The sequence below is a fragment of the Ictalurus punctatus genome, chromosome 5 (genome assembly GCF_001660625.3).
Source record: "Ictalurus punctatus breed USDA103 chromosome 5, Coco_2.0, whole genome shotgun sequence".
Lineage (NCBI taxonomy): Eukaryota > Metazoa > Chordata > Actinopteri > Siluriformes > Ictaluridae > Ictalurus > Ictalurus punctatus.
In genome coordinates this window covers 12,051,433-12,076,759 of record NC_030420.2, presented here as the reverse complement: position 1 = coordinate 12,076,759, position 25,327 = coordinate 12,051,433, and the positions used below count along the sequence as shown (strand labels likewise).

The 25,327-nt window shown below is 37.1% G+C and overlaps 1 protein-coding gene across 5 annotated transcripts in view; it reads left to right on the top strand.

Moving 5' to 3' along the window:
* Nucleotides 1-25,327, top strand: part of ralgps1 (Ral GEF with PH domain and SH3 binding motif 1) — a 150,774-nt gene that overhangs the window by 98,772 nt on the left and 26,675 nt on the right. For all 5 annotated transcript variants that reach the window (XM_047155519.2, XM_047155521.2, XM_047155523.1 and 2 more), the window contains 2 exons: nt 22,737-22,874; nt 24,858-24,951. In XM_047155519.2, coding sequence (XP_047011475.1) covers nt 22,737-22,874; nt 24,858-24,951 — 232 coding nt within the window. The remainder of the gene's footprint in view (nt 1-22,736; nt 22,875-24,857; nt 24,952-25,327) is intronic.

Genomic DNA, 25,327 nt, shown 5'->3' with positions numbered 1-25,327 from the left:
CTTTGTCATTATGGTGTAGGGAGTGTAGATCGATGTGGAAAAAAATTATTTAAAGCATTTTAGCATAAGGCTGCAACATAAATTGTGAAAAAATGAGGTCTGAATACTTTTTGAATGCACTGTAGGATTGCAGGGCCTTTTACATTTTTATTTAGCTGTACTTGCCAACTTAATTTTTAAGATCCTGTAACATTAGTTATCATTTTAAACATAGTTTGCAGTAGGCACTGAAAACTAAACTAAGAAATAATATGAATATTATTCCTGTATACCAGAAGATACATTTATTCTTTTGTGTTATTCTGATAAGTGGCAAATGTAGAGTTAGCATCCTCTTAAGTGGTAAGGACTAAATTTTCTGACTTTTTTTTGTTTAAACTTGATTGATCACTTATCAATACCATAAATTTAATCTCCATAAGTGTATAAGGAACTATGCTTTGGTTTTTATATAAGTTAATAACAAACTTAAACATTTAGTGAAATTTTATTTAAACACTCACTAAAAGGAAGGAGACATTATGCTGAAGCTTTTGTCAGTTAAGAATCTAGGAAGGCATCGGGTGATTTCTTGCTATGACTTGTCATTACCTAAATGTTTTCCATGGCATAATTCTATTAGCATGTAAACTGACCTCACATAGGAAGAGTATCCTTTTCCTGAACCTTGAACCTCTTGTGATTGCCTGATCATGTATAAGGCTGCAGGCACATGCCTCAAATTTTCCATTCTTGGAAAAAGTTAGAATGCAAGGTCATAGATTTTCTCTTCTTTTTTTTTTCATTGCTGTTAATGCGTTATGTTTTAGTTTGTTAAATTTGTTGGGGGTTTTTTTATTATTATTTTATTTTATTGTATCTTATTTACTAAGGATTTAATGCCAACATGTTTGTTGTGGTGAGAGTTATGTTCCGTTATGCAAAATTGTCCATTATGTGTATGTTGTAGGGCATCGTGTGTTTAAAATGACATTTCCCTTGTCATGCTGTTATGTGTTTGAAGTATCATAGCTCATAGCAACGTGAAGGGGGTACCTGTTTTAAGTATTGTTGTCATTATATCCACTAATCTTCCTCCATTTACAGTGTTTTGATGTCTCCCTGAGAGCTTGTTCTGGGTCATAAAGCAGTTATCCCGGCTGGAGTATTTTTTCCACAGATCAGATTAGTGGCGACGCAGAGACTGCCAAATGAAAGAGTCTGATTATAGCTAAACAAAACAAGGGAAAATCAATGACATCATTCAAGCTGTGAGGTCAAGTGTTACTGGCTAGTATAAACCACTTCTTTGTGGTGTTGCTGATATTGTAAGATCCTTATTCATGAGGAAAAGATCTTTCTCCCCAACAAACATACACACACTTTCCATATTTTCATAACTTTCTACATGCCTGAATAGGTACACACTCAATAGCTATATTTTGTACTTGAAGTAGAATCACAGGCACTGGACAAAAGCATCTGTTGAGTGAATGAATGTAAATGTCAATGCATTGTTTACTAAAAGCAGTAGCTATGACAACACACAATGCATAATTGAGTAACTGCACTCTTTCTTTCACATGTACATACACGCTAAACTAGAGCATGTTTCTTCTACTGTGGTGTTTCCCATCATTCCTTATGGGGACTTGGAGCATGTGAGAACCCCAGATGAAAAATCTATTCATTCTGCACCTGCATGCCTATAGTTACTGAGAAATAGAAAGGAGTAGGAGTGTTGAACATGTGCTGTTGGTGTTAGGGTATAAAGATATATATGTAGATCTGGGTGTGCCCCCTTGTCATGGTGGAAAGATTTGTGTTCCAATAGACTTTAGAGAGATGCCTTTTGGGAGTGGTGGGGTTGATGGATCTGTTCCATGTCAAGTACGATCTAAACAAACAGAGATTGGACTGCATACTGGCTAGCTCTGAAAATGAAATTATGAAATAGCAGTCTTATCTCCTGAAAATCTGCAACTCTGTATGTAATTGCTTACCAAGAAAAGGCAAGTTAACCATTATCTGATCCTTCCACCCTTGGGTGGTTAAACATAGTCATCAGTTTTTCCCTTTGATGTTCACACACAATTTGACACTCAAGTTAAGAAGACAGGGCTTTAGATGTAGATGGATTGACCTCTGTGCTCATAAGCATAAAAATCTCCACATTCACTAACAAAGATCGAGCTGATTTCTACTTCTGTAAAGAAGAATGGAAAAGTATTAGTGCCACTGATATTTACACCTAAAATCCCTTGGCTTTGCTACCAGGTGTACTGGACTAAATGCAGGACTTGTACAAGTGCTTATACAGTCCCCTTCTAAACTATTACCTTTTTTTTTTTCTTGTCTTTTTTTTTTTTTTTGCTGTAGACTGAAGACATTTGACTTTGAGATCAAAAGATGAATATCTTTTGGGCCCTTGAGCAAGGCCCTTAACCCTCTCTGCTCCATGGGCACCGTATCATTGCTGACCCTGCACTCTGACCTTCTAATATGCTGGGATATGCAAAGAAAAAAGAATTTCACTGTGCTGTTATGTATATGTGACCAATAAAGACTCATTACAAGAAGTGAGTTTAGAATTTCAGCTTTTATTTCCTGGTATTTATAAGTAGATATGTTCAACGACATAGAACATAGCCCATTTTGTATCATACCACCCAATTTGTAGGCAAGCAAAAATACTGGAACATGTGAATGACCGGTGTTTCTTGTTATCCAGGTGTGTCCTGTTATATTGATTGTTTAAACAGTAAATAGCTCTGAACATCTAATCTTTTATTTAGGTTTTTTTTTTTTGTTTTAGCCTTCAGTTTCACCTGTGAAGACTGCATTTATTGTTGAAAAGGATAAGCCAACATGAAGATCAGAGAGCTGTTGCTGGGAGAAAAGCAAGTCATTGTGAAGCTGAGAAAAGAGGGAAAATCAATCAGGCATTGGACAATGGACGTACCAATACAACAATTTGGAATGTCCTGAAAAAGAAACCACTGGTGTACTGAGCAACCGTATGGGTCAGCCAAGGAAAACATTGCGAGAGCTGTGAAGAAAAACACAAAAACAGCAGTCAGTGACATCACCAACAACTTCCACAGGGCAGGGGTGAAGGTATCACAGACTGAGAGCAGAAATATACAGGCCATACCACAAGATGCAAACCACTCATCTGCAGTAAGCAAGATTAGGCCAGATTGGAATTCATAAGGAAATACAGAGATGAGCCAAAATTGTTCTGGAACCAGGATTAACCTCCACCAAAGTGGTGGAAAGGCCAAAGTGTGGAGAAAGAAAGGATCTGCTCAGGATCCAAAACAAACAAGCTCATCTGTGAAACATGGTGGAGGTAGTGTCATAGCTTGGGCTTGTGTGGCTGCTTCTGGAACAGTCTCACTAATCTTTATTGATAATGTAACTCATGATGATAGCAGCAGAATGAATTCAGAAGTTTACAGGTACATTTTGTCTGCTAATTTACAGAGAAATACATAATTAACATACATTAATCAGGAGGAACTTTATCATACAGCAAGACAATGATCCAAAACACACTGCCATCACAGCAAAGGATTTTATCAGAGGGGACAAGTGGAAGGTTTTCAACTGGACAAGTCAATCACCAGACCTTAACTCAACTAACCATGCAGTTCACCTCCTGAAGAGGAGACTGATGGGAGAAACCCTCCCAAAACAAACAACAGCTGAAAGAGGCTGCGGTAAAAGCCAAAAAAAGCATCATAAAACAATTTGGTGAGGTCAGTGGCTTGATGCAGTTCTTGCATCCAAATATTAAATGTTATTTAATTTAATTTACTTCAAGACTTATCTGTTCCTATAATTTTCTACTTAAAAATTGGTTCTATGTTTTATGTTAACACATGTAGAGCCTATTTTTGTCCTAAACCTCGTTTCATATCCAAGTTTTGATCTCTTACCCAAATATATTTGGTGTATAGCACAAACAAATGAATTGGCCTTGCCATTCCAATAGTTTCAGAGGGGACTATAATTATAAGTACTCATCATTTTCAGAATGATGCAACAGTGAAGATCTGGAGGTGGGCCTGAAAAATGTAATGTGAGCCAAATGTTGGCATAATATTGTCACAGATGATCCTCAGTATAATGTTAAAAAACAAAAAAAATCTTCTCTAGTTGTAAATCTGTGCCAGAATGAGTTCCAACATAACTCAATTGATGAGCCAAGTGTCTCAAGACTGTATAGTAGAGTGACTAAGAGAATCCAGAGAATGACACCCCTCTATCTAGACTAGTTCATGGACAAAGCTAAAGTAAATCTATGAATCCTTACTTAACAAAAGAAACCACTCAAGTCCATCTGTTCTTGATACACTTCCAGGCATTTCATCAGTTAGCTCACTTGATAAACCCTGACTTCATAGACATCTTAAAACCAAAAGGATATCTGAAGGACAAGAGCTTGGGCTCTGCTGAGATCTTAAAAAGGGTATACAGTACCTTCCCAGAAGATTTCACAGCTCACAAACTTCTGGCACAATGAGACTGTCCCTAAAGATCTATGTGACTGTAACATTGTCACCATTTACAAGAGAAAGAGACACCTGGAACATGCAGAAACATGTCATGCCTCGTCATATGCTGTTTTCCTTGGCAACTCATAGAGGACATTCCTCCAGGGACAGTTTTATCTCAAGCACACTAAACATGATATTTGACATGGTCACACTTCTATTGCCATACACTGTGAAAGCACGTTACAGTTGACTATGGTTTGTTATTTTTAGTGCTTCAGGTGTAGGAGGTGTATAGGTGGGAAGTAGTCAACAGTCCCCCGTGTGTAAATGTAGGGGTGAAGCAAAGGTGACAACTGACCCAGGTTAATAATCTCAAATCTGGCCCACGTACCTCTAGACGCATCCTGATGCTATGCAACATGCTCTGAACATTGTATATTATGTGAAGTTTTTTCTTGACAGCCAAAACCCGCTACACACAAACACATCTTGAAAGAATTAAATACTTCTGTACTCACTCTCTCCCACACACACACACACACACACACACACACACACACACACACACACATACACACACACACTGTATGGAAGTATTTATATCCTAGAGCATATGGATGGGTCCTCCACCACTATTATTGTCTCCTCTCATTGACTGCAAACACACCAGTGTGATAAAAATATAATAAAAGAGATCCCGGTCACAATGTCAAAAAAGATGCAATAAGCTGATAAAGGGCCTTTAAAAAAAAAAATCAATCAATCATACAATTTTGCATATTCCCTACATCAAGGATGTTCTCATACAAAGGTTCCATATGCTTGGTCTACAACTGTCCAGTATTAGTGAACCTGTGCACAGCATCTCGTCAGATTACTGTTCTTGGCTGATAGGAGTGGATCATGATATGGTCTTTTTCTGTTGAAGTCTGTGAGTCACGGTTTGACGTGTAGTGCATTCTGAGATGCTTTTCTGCCCACTTCACAATTTATTGCTTATTACAAGAGTAGTTATTTGAGTTACCATAGCATTCTTGTTAGCTCAAACTAGTCTGGCCATTCTCCTCTGATCTTCTAATCAAGGCATTTCTGCTCACAGAACTGGTGCTCAGTAGAGATTTTTTTGGCACCATTGTGTGTAAACTCTAGAAACTGTGGGTAAAAATCCCAGGAGATCATCAGTTTCTGAAATACTCAAAGCAGGCCATCTGGCACCAACAACGCTGCCACAGTCCAGGTCACTGAGATCACATTTTGCCCCATTCTGATATTTGAAGTGAACATTAACTGAACCTCCTGACCTTCTGACACATGACTGGCTCATTGTGTGGGCAGGTATAAAGGTGTTCCTATTAAAGTGGTCAGTCAGTGTATCCATGCACACACAGGCATTGGTTGTGGGGTTTTTTGTTTTGTTTTTGTTGTTTTGTTTGTTTGTTTGTTTGTTTGTTTTACATATTTTAAAGCTTCTAAAAAACCTGATATCCCATCTTATAGTCAAATGTTTAATTGGTAGGGTAAGGACGTTTCAAGAGAGGATGCATGAACTTAAAGTGACTAAACTGTTCTTAATAGAATCAATCAGTCTGTTATCAGCAACAAATCACCCCATTCCTTCTCTGATTTTTCTGTTAGCAGATATTGGATAAGACTTCTGCCAAAGTACTTTGAATGTTTTCCCTTCCCTTAAAAATGGCATTCAACTGCCAATAGCACTTACTTAAGCGTCTCAGAGGAAAAATGGACACGTCAGCTTGGTCTGACACTACGAGGGAAAAAAAGATTTTCCTTATACCATTAAATGCATTCCCTTGAATACTGGAAAATGGCAGGCTCCTGTTCATTTTCCATTATCCTTTAGATTTTTTTTCTGGTATGTCAATCACAGTGCGAAACCTAGTGGCGTATCCATTTAGTTCCATCAGGCTGCAAAAACTGGGTGAAGGGGCTCAGCAACATTTGCCCATGTTGCTGCAGAAAGTTTGTGCTGTATTCTCCTGGATCTTGATGTCTCACCAAAAAGGTTATATATTTTAAAGACACTTTGGGGGGGAATAAAATACAGCAGTAAATCATAGTTGGCACTGACATTCACACTCGCACTGTTTCTTGGTTCCAGCTGTGGAGCCTCACAGAACAAGGTGTGCTTTGTTCATCCGTGTTTGTGTTCATGTCTACTGGTTTTAATGTGCAGAACCAAAAGACAGTGATGGGAGGTGTCTGGGCAAGAAGCTGAACATCAATTAGAACCTATTCAAGACTATGAATTGTGGTTCACTGCAGGAATACCAAATGCAGAATTAAAGGCAAAAGCAGGATTCCTTTAGTCTGAGAGCACAGAAATGTTTATTAAATAGAAAATAGAACACTTTTAAATAGACAATTTTAAATAGAAAAGTGTCATTTTTGTGAATTTTTTTTATTGTATACATTTTGCTTATTTTTGTAAAGTCTGACAAAGGTTCTGTAGTTAACTGTGGATAGCGACTGCAATAAATGCAAAATAGCAAAAAGGTATTCTTTTCTTTTTTCAGCTACCTACTTCCTTTTCCTCTTTTATTTTAATAAACCTTTTGTCAGCCATGCCTTTCCTGTTTTATTTATGGCTAGATCCTAACAGAGCAAAACCCTTCTGTAGAAGCCTAAATGACCAGCACTTATTTGGATTTTTCCACAGATGGGTACTAGACTTCGTCTACTGCCCCTCAATATGTGCCGTCTAATTTAGAGGATTATTTCAGAAGTTAGAGTTGACAGCATAGTTTCATTAAAATTATGTAAGGAGTAATAAGTCTTTTTAATATGAGTTTATAAGGTGTGGTAGCTTGTTTTTGAAGCTCTCCATGTGCTCTGTAAAACAGTGCCTGGGATTTCAGTGACACGTGTAAAATGTGAGCACCATGTGTGCGGAGAGCACCAGCATGGTGTATGTCATTCTTCATTGGAATGGATGACTTGTTCAGCTTTTCCTTTGTTTTTTTCGGGGGGTGGTGCTAATTTTTTTTTTTTTTTTTTTTTTTTTTTTTTTTTTTTTTAAATCATTGCCAATTTTGCTGTACACTCAGCCCTCACATTTTTGGTTACTTTAAGATTTGCCTTTGTCTCAAACAGTTACTTTAAATCTTTTAAATGTAAGAAACAGATGGGTTGCAGAGATTGTCTGGCATCTGGCATTGTGCTACATTTGAGTCCTTTAGACTATACTGTGTACTGTAAGTAATGCAATCCAGAGTGTTAGATGTGATGTGGCCACTGAATTTATTCTCATCTGCCTTTTTAATTATGGACTGCAGCTTGAGGATATCAGCCAAAGGGGGTTTTTTTTATTTTATTTTATTTTTTTTTATTTTTTTTATTTTTTTACTAAATATTAGGCCAGGTCAAAGATCAGACCCATATAAAGTCACATCCTGTCTGCACAAGCCATCCATGGGAAAGAAAGAGAGCCAACAAAGTAAATTCATGATCATTCACCAGATATAGTTTTTTTCCCTCCATATATCTACAATAAAAAACTTATTAATTTTCAGTATACAGTTATTTACCAAAGATCTGGGGTTCTCAGGTTGTCACCCCAGCTCCAGGAGCATTGGAAACATTATTTAGCATATAGATCACCACATTTAAACACAAGCACTTGCATTTACGCCCCTAAAAAAAAATCAAGGAGAGAAAATGTGGACATAAGTAGGGAATGGTGATTATTTTTATCCTTTGATAGAAAATGTAATATGATGCAAAAAAAAAATTAAGAACCAATTTAAAAATAAAAAAGACTACTATGATATATATGAATGAAAAGATGGGAAGCATTGCAGTAAAGATCTAATGGGGTCTAGTATATTGGCAATATATTAATGCATGAACAGTCCTCATTGTATTTGTCACATTACTCCGTGCAACTTTAGTTTAACTGAATTTCAGCATGACACATTGTGGTTACATCACCCAAGAAAAGTGTGCTTAAGTCCAAGGTCAGAATCATGAATAACTGAGAGATGCCTCTATGCAATTCTAGTGTAACTTCTGAATGGCACTCAAGGCTGTAGTTACATTCAAGGTCTTAATAGCGATGTGCTAAATGTCAGTATTACATCCTCACTATGTGAGCTTAACTCTGAATACAACTCTTTGTGATTTTTGTTGCATTCTTCAGACATGCCATCATTAGTGATTTAGCCATAGCATTTATGATTTTTGACCCCTTGCTTCGGCACTATTGGAGGAACCTGAAAACAAACCTGAAACTATTCAGTGTTAGAGATTTTATTGTTCGTATCTTGTTAAGTAATGAACTGTGTTCAATATTATGACCTTGTTTCTCATGAAAACTTCACGGTTGTCTGGAATTTTACTTTCAGAGAAAAAAAAAATCTGTAGCACATTCTCCAAGAAGCCTGGAACAACCTACACTATATGGTCTTCCCTAAACTATTGCCACAAAGTTGAATATCTAGAATGTAGATGGGTCTAAGGGACCTTAACCTGTTACAGCATGACTGACCCTGAGCACAAATCAAGCTCCATTAAGACGAGGCCTCATTTATTAGTCAGTCTTTTAACAGTGCCTGACTTCACTATTGCTCTTGTGGCTGAATGAACATAAATTCCCACCATGAGGTGTCCACATACTTTTGGCCATATAATACTACTAGCAAATTTGCTTATAAAACTACATCACAGTGTACCTAAAAGAATGTATTTAGTTTTAATTGCAACAGCTAATGATGATTAAATTATTTATTGGGTGTTTTCCTGTTTGCTGTTTAATATATAATTATTTTGAAACTTTGATAATTTGTTAAATTCTTCTTTGATTTCTGACTACAGTCCTTATGGCTAAATATTTGAGATGTAAATGTACAAAACAGTCCAGTTTGTAGAGATATTGTAAACACACATTTTAAAGGGAAATGTCAAATGCTAATTAAGTAGTTGGGTTTTGCACTTTGCTGTTTTCCCTCAGTAGTTTCTAACTACTATTACGTTATGATAGCATTCATTACACAAACTGTAATTAATCAAACAGATCTGAATGATTGTTGCTGGGACTAACAATTTATGCAGCTGTTAAAAAGATTGAGCTGACTTTTGAATTTATTTCCAAGTTAAACTCATATGTAGTGTGTTTATGGGACTCATTCAGAAGGTACTTTTGTTGTCTTGTTCCCTTCTCATATTATGTATTCCCTATGACCCTGGCATCCTACTGTTTTATGAGAATTGTGAATTAGTTGCTGTCATCAATCCTTCTGTGAGAAATGCCGAGAGCCATGAGCAATTTAAGGTGATAGATACTTACGCAGACAAATGTTGGTAATTGACAAGATCTATTTCAAGCTTCTTCTTTTCCAAAATTGAACAAGATATTATCAGCACTATGGAAAAACCAGGAGCTGGGAATCACTGTAGTGCAGTGAATAACTGTGGAGCCCTCCCTTGTTATTGCTTTCCATGTTCTTAAAACTGAGTAATATCTTCCACGTTAAAGCAGCTGGCTGTTCAGTCCTTATTTCAGGAGTTGCAGAACCGGAGAAGCCACAAAAAGAGAGCCCTTTCTGTTTTCCGCTATGTATGGTCTAATGTGCTAAAAAACACATCTGTTTTTTAAATGTCGCTGACTAGCTGAGCAGTATTTCCACAGACATCTCAGCAGCACATTTAAACACTTTTTATGTCTTTTTGAACTAGCGTTTCCTGTACTTGAGATGAAATGGGTTGTAAGTTTGGTGCAGTTAGAATGAGTCCTTTGTGTTGTTTCTGACAAATCTGTGACAAAACCATGACCATGATAAAATGATTGTTGTATTCCAAACCTTCCTTCAGCATTTCCTTGCTAAAGAAGGCTGATCATAAGGCTTTAGTGCACCCTTCTTAAGCTTCGTTTCCCCAGTGGGACACTGTGGCTGAATCAATTATTTATTATGGAATATATATTCTAAAGAGTAGTTCTTCCCCTGAACATTCAACAAACAAGGGAAATCCAGCACAGCACAGAGGTCCATAATTTTCAGCCTCAGAGAGACTATGCTGGGTACAAAGCTGTGTACTTGGGTGAGAGGATATGGAAAATCCACTTTCTCTACAGAAACTCATGAGCTCATTGTTTTGGCAAGAATCTGCAGAGCTGAACAGTGGCATTAACCATGTCCAGTGAACTACATTGTCTTCTTCCTGTACAAACTACATTTTGTAATGTGACCATTTCGTATATCCACATGACACAGTGAACTAATGTGTGGGATAACTACTGTAGAGTGATCTGATTTAGTCAGTTATTGATCAGATAAAGCACTTAATTATAAAAAAAAAAAAAGGGGGTTTGGCTATAGTTTCTTGTAATGCTCTTTAAAGTTAAACATACTGTACATTAGCCGTATGTTAGGAAGAAAGCCACAGTTGTGTTACTGTTATTTGCTGTGTGACTAATGTTCTCAGAAAACGCAGACAAAATCTGAAACTATCACGTTACACTTAAACACACTGAAGAAACTTGCATTGTGCCCAGCTGGCAAAATGTTCACATTTTACTTCTGATTCCTTCTGAAGTTTAAATAAAGTGATGGACTTCGTTTTTACAGACCTGTGCTGAAGTGGCTAAGCTAGCTGTGTCTTTCTATGTCCAAGGATCATTGTTGAGCAAATTTAGCTGTAATTATCTGATAAGCTTTACTGTTCCAGTGGTTTCTCCTGACTCATTTTACATTATACAGGGGTCCAAGAAGTCTGGAACCAATGGGAATACAGTGCATCCAGAAAGTTCAAAAGCTTCACTTTTTCCACATTTTGTTATGTTACAGCCTTATTCCAAAATGGATTAAATTCATCATTTTCCTCAAAATTCTACAAACAATACCCCATAATGACAATGTGAAAGAAGTTTGTTTAAATTTTTGCAAATTTATTTTGAAAAAAAACAAAACAAAAAAACACATGTACATAAGTATTCACAGCCTTTGCCATGACACTCAAAATTGAGCTCAGGTGCATCCTGTTTCCACTGATCATCCTTGAGATGTTTCTGGAACTTAATTCAGTTGGACTTGAGTCCACCTGTGGTAAATTCAGTTGATTGGACATGATTTGGAAAGGCACACACCTGTCTGTATAAGGTCCCACAATTAACAATGCATGTCAGAGCACAAACCAAGCCATGAAGTCCAAGGAATTGTCTGTAGACCACCGGGACAGGATTGTATCGAGGCACAGATCTGGGGAAGGGTACAGAAACATTTCTGCAGCATTGAAGATCCCAATGAGCACAGTGGCCTCCATCATCCATAAATGGAAGAAGTTTGGAACCACCAGGACTCTTCCTAGAGCTGGCCGCCCGGCCAAACTGAGCAATCAGGGGAGAAGGGCCTTAGTCAGGGAGTTGACCAAAAACCCGATGGTCACTCCGACAGACCTCCAGTGTGTCTCTGTGGAGAAAGGAGAACCTTCCAGAAGAACAACCATCTCTGCAGCACTCCACCAATCAGGCCTGTATGATAGAGTGGCAAGACAGAAGCCACAACCCGCCTGGAGTTTGCCAAAAGGCACCTGAAGGACTCTCAGACCATGAGAAACAAAATTCTCTGGTCTGATGAAACAAAGATTGAACTCTTTGGCCTGAATGGCAAGCGTCATGTCTGGAGAAAACTAGGCACCACTCATCACCTGGCCAATACATTCCTACAGTGAGGCATGGTGGTGGCAGCATCATGCTCTGGGGATGTTTTTTCAGCGGCAGGAACTAGAGACTAGGAGACTAGTCAGGATCAAGGGAAAGATGAATGCAGCAATATACAGAGACATCCTTGATAAAAACCTGCTCCAGAGTGCTCTAGACCTCAGACTGGCGCAAAGGTTCATCTTCCAACAGGACAACAACCTTAAGCATACAGCCAAGATAACAAAGGAGTGGCTACAGGACAACTCTGTGACTGTCTTTGAGTGGCCCAGCCAGAGCCCAGACTTGAACCCGATTGAACATCTCTGGAGAGATCGGAAAATGGCTGTGCACCGACGCTCCCCATCCAACCTGATATAGCTTGAGAGGTCCTGCAAAGAAGAATGGGAGAAAGTGCCCTTGTAGCATCATACTCAAAAAGACTTGAGGCTGTAATTGGTGCCAAAGGTACTTCAACAAAGTATTGAGCAAAGGCTGTGAATACTTATGTACTTTTTTTGTTTTTTATTTTTAATAAATTTGCAAAGATTTCAAGCAAACTTCTTTCACATTGTCATTATAGGGTATTGTTTGTAGAATTTTGAGGAAAATAATGAATTTACTCCATTTTGGAATAAGGCTGTAACATAACAAAATGTGTAAAAAATTTCAGCATGGACATTCGCAAATGGATTAGAAAGTCTAAACCTCTTACTGCAACCACCTCTGGTCCTGCCTCCTCTCAGCCTACCGGGTGAAATATTTTCCCATGCTTTTGAGGGCTAAATAATTGGTAAAAACTGCTGAATTGATGTATCCAAGACATATCATTTATATTTGTGATGGTGGCTACTCCATCTATTAAAAGACAGGCTACATATATATTTTGAATGTATAAAATATATTTTGCTGTTTATTTTAGTATTATGTTGTCATATTAAGATGAGGCTATTCAATACTCTGTGTGAAAAAGGTTAAATAAAATTCTTTGGTTGCCCATTTTTTAATTATAAAGTGTGTGGCAGCCACATTTATCATACCCAGTGACCACAGCCTATGAGAAAGCAAAAAATTCTGCTATCTAAAATGTATTGGCTTGTGTCATGTAATGCAAATCGGGGGGGGGGGGGGGTGATGCAAGTATTGCCTGATGGGCCCGAAAAATTTCAAATGTGTTCCGCGGTCCATGACATACGGGTTCTATATTCTTGTCACTGTACTTCCAGTAGTATGATTCTATATGGTAGCATACACCAACAGACCACCCTATAAATTTGTGCTATGGTAGGATGTAGGGCAGTTCGACAGAACACTGGCCCTACAATAAAGTGGAATCTGACCTGCATATGTTTTTCTAGTTGGGAATATTTTGCGTTACGTCATCACCTCCTTTCGGTATCGCAAACGTCCCCTCTTCGGTATGCCACTGATCCTGGACCTGGACCAGTTCCATATTGCACAATTCACTTCTTTTAATGTATTACATTAGTTGACTACTGACACATGAACTTGAAAGAAAAGTAAGAAAAAAAGGAAAAGGAAGAGAAGGAAAAAGGGAAAAAAGAAAACTGTCCACAGGAAAACACACAAGAATAGGATATGCGTGATGTGCAGATGGTGGACTGCCTGGGATGGGAGCAACTGGTGGGGGTATGGATGATGGGTGTACCATGGGCCTGGCAGGGTTTTTTGTTGACCTACTCCTTATGGGGGCCTGTCTCACTGCAGCCATGTGGAGGTATGGGGTAGTACATCAGAATTAAATAAATAAATAAATAAATAAATAAATAAATTTCATATATATATTTTTATAATTGCCCATGCATACATATTACAAATATACAGTGTTGTGAAAAAGTATTTGCCCCACTATGATTTCTGATTCCTGTTTGTGCATATATCGCATACTAAATAGTTTTAACATAAAACAGTTCAACATAAAACAAAGGCAATCTGCGTAAACACACAATACAGTTTTTATTTATTTATTTCATTGAAGAAAAAAAAAGTTATCCAAGACCCATCACCCATGTAAAAAAAATAATAAATAAATAACAAAAAATAACTGCCCCCTTAAAATTTGAAATCCGGTGGTGCCATCTTTGGCAGCAATAACTGCAACCAAACACTTCCGATAACTGGAGATCATATGAGATCTTTCACTTGCTTTTAGGACTAGGACTTACTCCTATGCTTTGGATCATTGTCTAGTTGCATAATCCAGTTGGGCTTGAATTTAAATTTATAGACTGAAGACGTTCTCCTTTAGCATTTTCTGGTAAAAATTCATGTTTCCCCTCAATTATTGAAAGTTACCCAGGCCCTGGAGCAGCAAAGCATCCCCACAGCATCACACTCCCACCACCATGCTTGACCATAGATATTATGTTTTTTTGTAGAATTCTGTGTTTGGTTTATGCCAGATGTAACGGGACCCCTGTCTTCCAATCAATTCCACTTTCGATCCATCAATTCACAGAACATTCTCCCAAAAGGTTTGTGGATTATCAAGGTGTGTTTTAGCAAAATTCAGACAAGCCTTAATGTTCTTCTGGGTTAGCAAAGGTTTTCACCTCGCCTCTCTTCAATGTATGGCATTTTTGCCCAGTGTCTTTCTGATAGTGGAGTCATGAACAGTGGCCTTTATTGATGCAAGAGAGGCCTGTTGTCCTTGGCTCTTTTGGACTTCCTGGATGAGTTGTTGCTATGCTCTTGGGGGAATTTTGGAAGGTCGGCCATTTCTGGGAAGGTTTTCTATTGTGCCGAGTTTTTCCATTGGAGATAATGGCTCTCACTATGGATTTTTGGAGTCCCAAAGCCTTTGAAATAGCTTTGTAATCCTTCCCAGACTGATGTATTTCAATCACCTTCTTCCTCATCATTTCTGGAATTTAGTGTGTTATGTTCTGTTAAAATGCTTCATGCTGTTGAAAAAGTTATATTTAAGTGCTGATTTGATTGAACCTTGTTCAAGACCTGGTTGCATCTAGTCCAGCTGAACCACATTTTTAATGCAGTTTCATAGATTTGGGGATTTAACTAAGGGGCAAATAAATTTTCGCACAGGCCCAGTTAGTATTGGATAACTGTTTTGCTTCAATAAATAACATTATTTAAAACTGTATTTTTTGTTTTACTCTTTGTGCCTTTGTTTTATCTTCGATTTTGTTTTAATTTCAGAAACAATTTAGTATGAGATATACACAAAAAGAAGAAATCAAGATTGGGGCAAATACTTTTTCATAGCACTGTAAAAACACGCTCACACATGCATCAACTACAGTACGTGCCCAATCATTAAATACATACAAACTACACACTAACACTTTTTAACACATACTATCAATGTTTTTTTTTTCTCGTTTTGTCACATCATCTTGTCTTTTCTCTACTCTGTCTCTTGCTGTTTTCCTATCTCCCTCACTGTAACATGAGTACTTAATATTTGTCACATGTAGGATTGCAGCGGTATCATTTTCGACATCCAGGCTTCTGGCTACATCTGTGTTGTCTGTCTGTTCAGTAACCTCTGGCTTACACACATATACTAACTATAAATGACTTGCATGTACTTCAGACCACACAGACGAAATGCTGTTACAAACTTCGTTATCTTGCACTTGGAGGCGGATGCCTGATATTTGCGATGACAGCTTTTGGCTCAGGCATTTCAAAATGACAAAAACAACATTTGAGATGCAACGAGATTGGTCCGCTGGTTAGTGCAATTATGCGACCCGCTGCACCCCAGTTCCCACAGAAAAATACATTGCCATTGCACTGTTCAAGTTGGCCACAAGCTCATAAATCTGATGTTATTTTTCATTAACTTGCTATGCTAACATCTAAACAATAAGTTAATAAGTGACTTACATATTAGACTCCGTATTGTCTGTTTTTTGTTTTATTTCACTGAAAATAGTTCCAAACAAAGCCACGACAGTTCCTGCTCCTTTTTTCCTAATTTCTTTTGTTCAAATGAGAGATTTTGTACTTATTTTATTCATTTTCAAAAAGGAGACCTTTATATACATACTTTCATTTAAAAAAAATGTTTTCAAGTTTCAATTAGAATAAAGCATTTGTTTAGATAACAAGCCCTTCTGTTTTCATTCCTTTAAGGGTCATTGTAACTGATTATATTAATAATAATAATAATAATAATAATAATTATTATTATTATTATTATTATTATTATTATTATTATTATTATTATTATTATTATTATTGTCCAATACCGTATATCGTGAAACCTTTTTTACATGTGACTAGGGTTGCATTGGTATATGAAAAACATTGCAACCCTAGTCACATGTAAATGTTGCCATCTTGTTTTCCAAGAAAAATAAATAAAGTGATTTCATATATAAAAAAATATGTGTATACCAAGGTTGAATGCTCAAATCTGATTGGTTGTAAGATGTGCATTATTTTCATACACCACCACAGGTAGTTCTGGCTGTAACATGAATGACAGGATAATATCATTCTAATATGTTATTGTTTCTATAGTTACAGCTCATATACCAGGACTTCTTTGGTGGACACTCCAAATAATCCTAGACTTATAATAAACAGATTTATGGAATATTAAATAGTGTTCCACAACATTAAATCAAACTATAAACTGTTAAAATATGCCACATGTTCATTAACAAATTAAACTATGGTATGCAAGTTGAGAAGGATTAGGAAAATAAATATGCTTGTGCTGTTTTAGATCTCTGGTGCATTCCAAAACTGCAAGCTAAAGCAAAAATAATTTCAGACATTTATGAATTATTTTTGAATTACCAAACTGTACATTTTATTACTTCCAGTTGGTCTTGGAGCACCATTTCTCTTGTTCACTCTCTCAGAAAGACCATTACGTAAGCCTGTCTGTCAGACTTTCCACAGAGTCTGAAAGAATGTGTGCTTTTTCCAGTCTTTCTGTTCGTGTCCTAAAAGCCCCATGCAAACAGGTTATACACCTTATTACGCAATACTGCTGTCTTTAAATTTCATCAGCAAATTCAAACACTCTGTCTTGGAAAGGTTTTGTTCTGCAAGCGTAAGTCCACATCACTGATAACTGCATGAATGAGACTAAAACATTGCAGGTTTTTGGCAGTGGCAGCGTGAGATTTTACAGATAAGCAGAGTTTAAGTCAGGTGGAAGTGTTTCCCTAAACCTGTCATGATCTTTGTCAGTACTGTACTGTAGTTTCACTGTTTGTGTATTGAACACAAGTTGCTCCCGATGGCAAGTTATCGCCTTGCATGGCAGCTCTGCTACCATTGGTGTGAGAGTGTGTGTGAATGGGTGAATGAGAGACCGTGTAAAGCGCTTTGGATAAAATTTACCATTTACCATTTATATCGTCTCAATGCACTGTGAAGAGGATGGCTTGAGTGGCCAAAAAATCTCCAAGGACCACAGCTGGAGAATTACAGAAGTTAGTTGCATCTTGGGGTCAGAAAGTCTCCAAAACTACAATCTGAAGTCACATCCAATCTCATCCAAAAACAAACTCAAGCGTCTTCAGTTTGCCAGACACTACTGGACCTTCAAATGGGATCAGGTTCTATGCTCATATGAAATTAAAATAGGACACTTTTTTTTTTTTTTTTTTTTTTTTTTTTTTGCAATAAACACTAGAGGTGGTTTTGGCTCACACAGAGAGGTAGCCATATGGAAAAGTACCTCATGCGCACGATTAAATATGGTAGTGACTCTTTAATGTTTTGGGGCTGTTTTTCTGCCAGAGGACCTGGACATTTTGTTGGTATACATATCATCATGGACTTTATCAAATATCAACAGATATTAAATGAAAACCTGACTCCCTCTTAAAGCTTAAAATGGGTTGTGGTTGGATCTTCCAGCAGCACAATGATCCAAAACGTACATCAGAATCAACACAAACCATTTACTGACCACAAAATCAAGTGACAGCCATGGCCATCCCAGTTCCTTGACTTGAACCCCATAGAAAACCTGTGGGGTGAACTGAAGAGGAGAGTCCACCACCGTGGACCTCAAAATTTGAAGGATCTGGAGAGATTCTGTATGGAGAAATGGTCTCTGATCCCTTGCCATGTATTCTCCAACTTCATCAGGCACTATAGGAGAAGACTCATAGCTTGGCAAAGGGAGGTAGCACTAAAAGGGTGCCAATAATTGTTGCACACCTATATTTAACAAAGATATTTTTTGGAGAAACCTGTGTTGTGTTTACAATTGTTTGATATCCATGAGAGTAGAGTATTTTTGTGATTTTATTTTTTTAAACAAAAGGTTAAACAATAAAGACAATTTTTCACAGTCTTCTTTGCTCATATTTATCAAGGGTGCCAATATTATTGGAGTGCAGTATTGGTAGTTCTTGTCATAAACATTTATCTTTTTAGTGGCAGGAACTACCCACTGTTAAGATTTTGCACATGTACTATGAAAGCATAGAGGCGAACGATCTGTGCTTGTGTTAACGCCCTATTTCTGTAGAACCCAGAGGTCCCTGCCAGGTGGAAATACCCTATTTTCCTGCACCAACATCTTGCATGAACTCATACAGCTGGAATGTATTTCAGCCACCTCCTAGGTCAAGTCTCAGCACCCCCTCCATCTGTTTGTTAAGAGATGAACATCTATCCATCTAGACTCAGTGGACCATGTAATTAAAAGCTTGCCACCGATACACGCACATCTAAGTGCTGCTCTGCCTCAGATTTTCTACTCATTCCAGTATTGCCATCTTGAGCTTGTTTACCATGATTAATAAAGACCCTTGGACAGAGTAACTGTTCCATTCAGAGTTAGGGGAGGACCTAAAATATTTGAGCATGCCATTACAGACTGATGCTGCTGTTGCTATTGTTGCATTATTGTTGGTGATCGAACAGCAGCATACTGAGCACCACTCTATTACCACTTTTATTCCATCATTCTTTTAAATGTAGAGTATATAAAGCACTTTTAACGTTGTCTTTAAACAGCCAGGATTCCCTTTCTAAACATATGCCATTTTCCTTCAGTTTAGGTGCCTTATGTTATTAAACTATTCTATTATTGATTATGACTAAAATGGTGCACAGGTTTTCCACCATTGCTTTGAGTGAGGTTTTGGTATATTTTCTTCTTAAACACCTTTTTATTATTGCAGTGGTCCTGATCATCCCAACTTGCAGCTTTTAACTTATAAAGCACAAACAATACAAATATTAAGGCCAGCCATTCAGTTACCAAGTGTATTAATTCAGATCTGTTTCTCTTGTTCAAATGTTATAATATATATATATATATATATATATATATATATATATATATATATATATATATATATATATATATATATATATAATATATAAAAGTATATAAAATGTCTCTACCAAATTGGTATTTGCTGAATTTCAAGGGAAATATTTCTTTGCAGGGTAAATGTTTATTTGAAATGCCCCCCCCCCCCCCCCCCCCCCCAAGTGTCATCTCTATCCATGTCTGGATGCAAAGCAGTCACATGTGATCAGATTACCCAGATTGTTATTAATACATAACAGCTGATGGACTTCAATCAGCAGGCTTTTTAAGACATTAAGATCTCAAGATCCAAGCTACATTTGCCAGAGAAATTTCTTAACACAGCCCTGTTGTAAGACCCTCTATTATAAGCATTTCTATATGAGTAAATGGATAGTAATTAATGTGAAAATCTTCTCTAAATCATTCCATGTATGCTACCTTAAAGTTTGATCATGTGTAACTGTATTTATAGTTGATTTGCTTTGATGAGATTTAAATATATGGTAAATATAGGTTATATATTTGTAGTGGCATAAGACTTCAGGTAAGTGAATGTATTTTCTTTCCATCTCCATAGGGAAATGGGAAATGAAACGAGTACACTCATTTCCATAAAGACCATCCATTTATTTGATGTTGTTTAATAACCCTCAGTATGTTTTTTTTTTTTAATGATTCTGTGTGTGAGTGGGTGGGTGTCTGGGTGTGTGTTGGGCGAAGTTTTTCAAGTTATGTCACCAGGAACAAGCCTAATTCTTTGTGACTCATTTCTTGGCTAACCACTTTAATAAATCAAACCGGCCTGAAACGCTTTTCTATTGCGTAAAACTATTTTCATCAGTTATGTCTTATAAAATTATTCTGTCATATTTCATTCCTGGCATACCGTCAAAGTATTTATTTCATGGATTTGTTTACAGTTTTTCCTCTGAGTCACCCAGACACAAGTAACAGACATGTACTTTTCCATACAATACATGCTGAACTGCTTGGATACATTTTTCCACTTAACTGAATTGAAAACCTAGTTTTTATATGATTATTTTTAAATGTCTATTTCATGAGTGGTCGTTTCACTCTATTTCACTCTGAAAAGAAAAATTTCTGTAATTGATCTATAAGAGCTTTTTATAGAGCATGGAGCCATCCACTGACCTCCCTAACCACCCACTGCCCCTGCCCAACCACCCCCCTCCCCCCAACACACACACACACACACACACACACACACACACACACTCGTCTATTTCTGTAACCTTAAAGGACAACGTAAATGTCAACCATTAGTTTACAACTATATTCTATAATAGCTGCTCTCCTTGACATCTTATCCCTTATTAATTTAATGGGCAAGTGTTTTAAAAACTTCCCTATTGACACATTTTAAGTTATTTTATTAGAAAACAGGAAGGCAGATTTTTTTCCCCCCCAAAGGTGTTATTAATTTTTTAAACAAAAATCCTATTCAGCAGGGTTAGTCAGTCAACATGATTATATTTTACCCCACCCAATTGCTAGGGGCATTGAGAATCACCTGGATACCTTCTTGTGCTTGTGGGAATGCAGGCCAAGGCCTTCCAAACTTCTTGTGAAGGTGGAAGACTTCACTAACATGCATACAGGGGTCAGAGTTGGGATTCCCTCCATTCCTCTTATCTCTTTCAAGTGGGGCCTGAACACTCAGTCTATCGGTCCCAGCTGACCGACACTGTGTCATCTTAATGACCAGCTAAGCATTGATAGCATGTTGAGATGCTAAACACTAAGCATTAAAGCTTGTTTTATACATACCATGTGCTACAACATGCTTGGGATACATGTTACAAGATTTGGATACAAGTGAGAGCATTTTTATTTTGGCAGTCATGACGGTGTCTACTTACCATATAAGCAGGCTAATTAGCCTCATTATACATAATAATAAAGATGAAAATGCAGCTTGTTGTCTGACAACTTGTCTCTCAAACCAGACTGTAAACCAGTCCTGTCCTGTCCTGTCCTGTTTTTGGACGACACATACACAAACCATTTCCCACTTCCAGTTCCAGTAATTCTACACCTTAAGGGGCACGTTATCTCTTGCTGCTAATTACAGAGATGATCCCATCCTGTTGAAGCAGAAACAGAGCACAAACAAACAGACTCTCAGCCACCACTGTCCTGCATGCTGGGTTGCCTTTCCCTTCTTCTAAAACCCTGCATTTGGTGCAGAAATTCGAACAAAATATCAGTCATTTTCTGGGTTTGGGAACTGTAAAATATGTCTGTCACACTTATATCACAGGTGCATCTCCCAAAATTTGTATATTGTGGAAAAGTTCCTTTTTTTCCATAATTGAATTCAAAAAGTGGAACTTTCATATATTCTAGATTCCTTACAAATAAAGTTAAATATTTCAAGACTTGTTTTTAATCTTGAGGGTTACAGCTTATAGCTCATGGAAATCAAAAATCCAGTATCTCAAAATATTAGAATAAAGAATTTACAGTACAGAAATGTCGACCATCTGAAAAGTATGTTAATTTACTTGGTCGGGGCTCCTTTTACATGAATTACTGCATCAATGCTGTGTTGCATGGAGGCAGTCAGCTTGTGGCATTGCTCTTGACTTGAGGAAACGGTGGACCAGCAGATGACGTGGCACCACAAATTATCACTGACTGTGAAAATTTCACACTGGACTTCAAGCAACTTTTGATTCTGTGCCTCTCCACTCTTCCTCCATACTCTGGGACCTTGATTTCCAAATGAAATGTAAAATTTACTTTCATCTGAAAATTTATTGTGGTTCTGGGTACTGAACCAGACTGAGAGATTGAAGGCTCAGGAAACCTTTGCAGGTATTTTGAATTAATTAGCTGATTAGAGCTCTGCTCAGGTCAACATTTCTGTATTATAAATTCTTTATTCTAATAATTTTGAGATAGTGGATTTTTGATTTCCAAGAGTTATAAGCCGTCATCACCCAGATAAATGTACTTTTCCACAAAATTTTTTTTTTTTTTTTTTTTTTTTTTTTTTTTTTAAGATGCACCTGTAATAAATGAGTCAGGTTATGTTTCAGTGAGCTAGTTTGTCAGTAATTATGAGACTCTTTAAATATGCAAACATAAAAGTATATGCATTTGTAGCATTTGTTCTTATACTAACTGGAATTGTAAATAATGACAGAATGCCATGAGATTTTTTTTTTTTTTTTTTTACAGAGGAAATGTCTCATGTCATGTACCAAGGATTATTCATATCTGAATTTACATAAAGTTTTAATTAAATGCAAGTTGTAAATTATTGTTTAATCTTCCCTGTCTTCTTATTTTCCAGGAATATATTTGTTTGATATGACCTATATCGACTCTGCCTACCCAGCCACCGACAGCATCATAGAGACTGAGCAGAGAACCAATCAGATGAACAATCTTCTCCGGGTCATCTCTGACCTTCAGATGTCCTGTAACTATGGTCAGTCTCACACACATTATGACAATATATTCTGGAATTTATGGATAAGAATAAACTCTGAACTGTGGTGGATCAAAACAGACTATCAGTAATGCCAGCAGAGGGGAACCACTGAGTAACTATTGAGGAAAAAGAAGGGGAAAAATCACCTGTGATTTATTTTCCTTTGTTGATTCTAGACAACATTTTATGATTTTGTTTGTTTATTGGCTTACTTGTGCTGATGTATCGTGTAGCACAGGGGTGCAATTTGTTTTCAAGAAAAAAAACACTGACAGGGCATCATTTGGGTAGTCAGTGTATTTTATTGCTTTTCAAATAGAATGTGCATAATTGGAAAAACCTAGCGTTCCCTCTCCCTCAGTATTTTCTTTTTGCTGGGGAGAGGCGGAGCTTAGCCTGCCTTTTATCTAGCTGTCAGTGCAGACCAGTATTGCCAACTTAGCAACTTCTTTGCAAAAAAAACAAAAAGGTCCCTAGCAACAAATCTAGTGACTTTTTGGACAAACTTTAGCAACTTTCCAAATGTCACCAGTACTGCCTTGCAAGCCGTGAGGTCTTGCTTTCCTGCTGCACTCACACCTCTCTCTGCGTCTGCTCTGTTCTGTGAGTGGCTGAGAGCCAGAGATTTAACAATTTCACAGATAATGAGATGTGCCCTTCATCCCAATTTACATAATTCATATGTGAATGTTTTTAGAATGCAAGATGAATGGAATGCAACATGTTTTACATGTAAAATAGTACACAATAGTTATTACAGCCTAGTTCTCGTGTTCAAAGTAGTTCAGAAACATTTGTGATAATTCATGTTCCATACCTGTCCGTTATATAGTTTTATAAAAGTTATGATAAGTAATTGAAAAAAAGTACACAAAAGCAAAAAAAATCTTATCTATCAAAACAGATTATAGATTAGGTTATATATAGGCTAATTTTATATAGAATAGATTGGGGGGGGGGGGGGGGGATGAGTTACAAAAGGTTGAGAACCTCTGGTGTAGCATGATTGAGGTTTGAAGTGACATGCAGGTCTTAAAAGTTGTTTTGAAATGTCTTGAATATGGTATTAAATAGTATTAAATTTGAAATGCTGATACCTGCAGATCCCCTGCTAGGATGTCTTTGTATGCCGTAGCATTAAGATTTCCCTTCACTAAGGGGCCCAAACATGATCCAGCATGAGAATGCCCCTGTGCACATAGTCAAGTTCATATGGACATGGTTTGCCGCAGTTGGTGTGGAAGTACTCACGTGGCCTGCACAGAGTCCTGATCTCAACCCCCTGAACTGGAATGATGACTGAGCACCAGACCTCGCTCGACATCAGTGCCTGACCTCTCTGGTGGCTGAATAGTCAGATCCCCACATCAGTACTCCAGAATCTAGTGGAAAGCTGTCCCAGGAGAGTGGAGGGTATTATATAACAACAAAGGGGGACCATATCTGGAATTGAATGTTAAGAAAGCACATACAGGCTCCTAATAAAGTACATACAAGTACATAATTTATTTTGCCTTTCTTTTCTGCCATGTAACCTACAACTCCAGAAATATAGCAAAACAAGTAGTTATTAAACATTCATTGTCAAAATGCCACCTTAAACTGCATCACTAATCCAAACTGACAGTACTACAGTAAATATTGCAGTCAGTTATTTGAAAATGATCACATCTAGAATGTTCTCTCAAGAGGTTTAGCTAGTAGATGTCTACCCTAGCCGTAACTCAGCACATCAACAAAACATATAAACGTCTGCACTAATAAGATAATGTTAAAAATATATACATTCTGACTTGAAACTGGTAAATTTGACTACAGAACTAGAATAGTAGTTGGATAGTTTAGCTAACTTAGCTAGTTAACAATACTTCACCTGAACGAACAACTTGGTGATAGATTTGTAGGCAACTGTCATATAATTTGAATATCATTAAATGTAACATACAAACTGTTTTTTTTTTTTTTCCTCCCCTTTGGCAGATCACTTGCTGACATTACCACATGTACAGAAGTACCTGATGTCAGTGCGCTACATTGAGGAACTGCAAAAATTTGTGGAGGATGATAATTACACGTATGTTTTTTTTGTTTGTTTGTTATACATTATTTTTGTAAAAAAAAAAAATAAAAAAATAAATCCCTTCTAAGAAAGGAATGGCTGGGAAGAAAATCAGAAACCAGTAACAAAAATATAATAAGTGTCCAAAATATCAAAACAAGTGTTTTTATTAAAACATTTAATCTCTATATCTCATTTAAACATTAAAGTAAATCATTTTCTGTGGTTGAAAATTACTTCATTATGTCTGTACTCATATGTGAAATTTGCTGTATTATGTAGTAAAGCATGTGGTGTATGTGCTTAAGCTCCATTTCACTTGGCCACATGTCTGGTACTTCAAACAAACTCCTCTACATTAACAGTCACTGCTATACAGGTTTTAATACAC